The following is a 1,473-nucleotide window of genomic DNA, read 5'->3' as shown; positions in this document are numbered from 1 at the left end:
GTTTCCCTAGAAGGGTGCTCCATTCCGATGGTCCGATGATTTTGAGGCGAGCTTTCAAAAGCTCAAGACCGCATTAACTTCAGCACTAGTGTTAGTGTTGCCTTCCGGTTCAGGGATGTATATTGTGTGTGATGCTTCATGCGTTAGTTTGGGTTGTGTATTAATGTAGGAGGGGAGAGTTATTACATATGCTTCATGTCAGCTGAAGCCCCTCGAGAAGAATTACCCCGTACACGATTTGGAGTTGGGCGTGATTGTTCATGCTCTATAGGCATTATCTTTATGGGGTGTACTGTGAGGTTTACACCGATCATCGCAGCTTGCAGTATTTGTTCAAGTAGAGGGATCTCAATTTGAGGTAGCGCATGTGGATTGAGTTACTAAAGTATTATGATATTACCATCATATATCATCCGGGCAAGGCAAATGTAGTTGCGGATGCCTTGAGCAAAAAGGCGGAGAGTATGGGCATTTTGGCATTCATATCAGTGAAGGAGAGGCCACTAGCTTTGGACATTCAGTCCTTAGCTAACAGACTTGTGAGGCTGGATATTTCAGAACCCAGCCGAGTTCTTATATGCGTTGTCGCCCAGTCTTCACTATTGGAGCAGATCAAGGCTCGCCAATTTGAAGATCCGCACTTGTTAGTCCTCAGAAAGATGATACTACAGGGTGGTGCCAAGGAGGTTATTATCAGTGAGGATGGTGTGCTGTGACTCCAGGGTCGCATATGTGTTCCTAACGTTGATGGATTAAGGGAGAAGATTCTAGAGGAGGCACACAGTTCTCGGTATTCTATTCATCCAGGTGCTACAAAGATGTATCGCGACTTGAGGCAGCATTATTTGTGGCGGTGGATGAAGAAGGACATAGTTGAGTATGTAGCGAGGTGCCTAAATTGCCAGCAGGTCAAGTATGAGTATCATAGGCCAGGTGGCCTACTCCAGCAGATGACTATACCTGAGTGGAAATGGGAGCGCATTACTATGGACTTCATAGTTGGGTTGCCACGGACCTTGTGGAAGTTTGATGTAGTTTGGGTCATTGTCGACAGGTTGACCAAGTCGGCACACTTCATTCCGGTGGTGACCACGTATTCTTTAGAGAGGTTGGACCAGATTTACATTCAGGAGATTGTTCAGTAAAGGCCCTCAGTTTACTTTGCATTTCTGAAGGGCAGTACAGAGTGAGTTGGGGACCCGGGTGGAGCTCATCACAGCCTTTCATCCGCAGACCGACGGACGATTGGAGCGGACAGTTCAGATCTTGGAGGATATGCTCAGAGCATGTGTGATTCACTACGGAGGCCAGTGGGATTGATTCATGCCTTTGACCAAGATTGCTTACAACAACAGTTATCAGTCCAGCATCGAGATGGCTCCATTTGATGGTTTATATGGTCGGCGGTGTCGTTCGCCCATCGGATGGTTTGAGCCTGATGAGGCTAATTTATATGGTACTAATTAGGTAAAG

The 1,473-nt window shown here is 46.6% G+C and overlaps 1 protein-coding gene across 1 annotated transcript; it reads left to right on the top strand.

Annotated features, from left to right (window-relative positions):
* Positions 1-365: 365 nt before the first annotated feature.
* LOC138895430 (uncharacterized) lies at positions 366-716 on the top strand. The gene has a single exon (XM_070180117.1). The coding sequence runs from the start codon at positions 366-368 to the stop codon at positions 714-716; it is 351 nt and encodes a 116-aa protein (XP_070036218.1).
* The last annotated feature ends 757 nt before the right edge of the window (positions 717-1,473 follow it).

This window comes from Nicotiana tomentosiformis, chromosome 7 (assembly GCF_000390325.3).
Source record: "Nicotiana tomentosiformis chromosome 7, ASM39032v3, whole genome shotgun sequence".
NCBI lineage: Eukaryota > Viridiplantae > Streptophyta > Magnoliopsida > Solanales > Solanaceae > Nicotiana > Nicotiana tomentosiformis.
The sequence above is the reverse complement of the archived record's forward strand: the minus strand, read 5'-3'. Positions and strand labels throughout refer to the sequence as shown.

Bases quoted from the DNA above. Each gene is read 5' to 3' on its own strand.
- LOC138895430 (XM_070180117.1), top strand. From the start codon at position 366: ATGTGGATTGAGTTACTAAAGTATTATGATATTACCATCATATATCAT.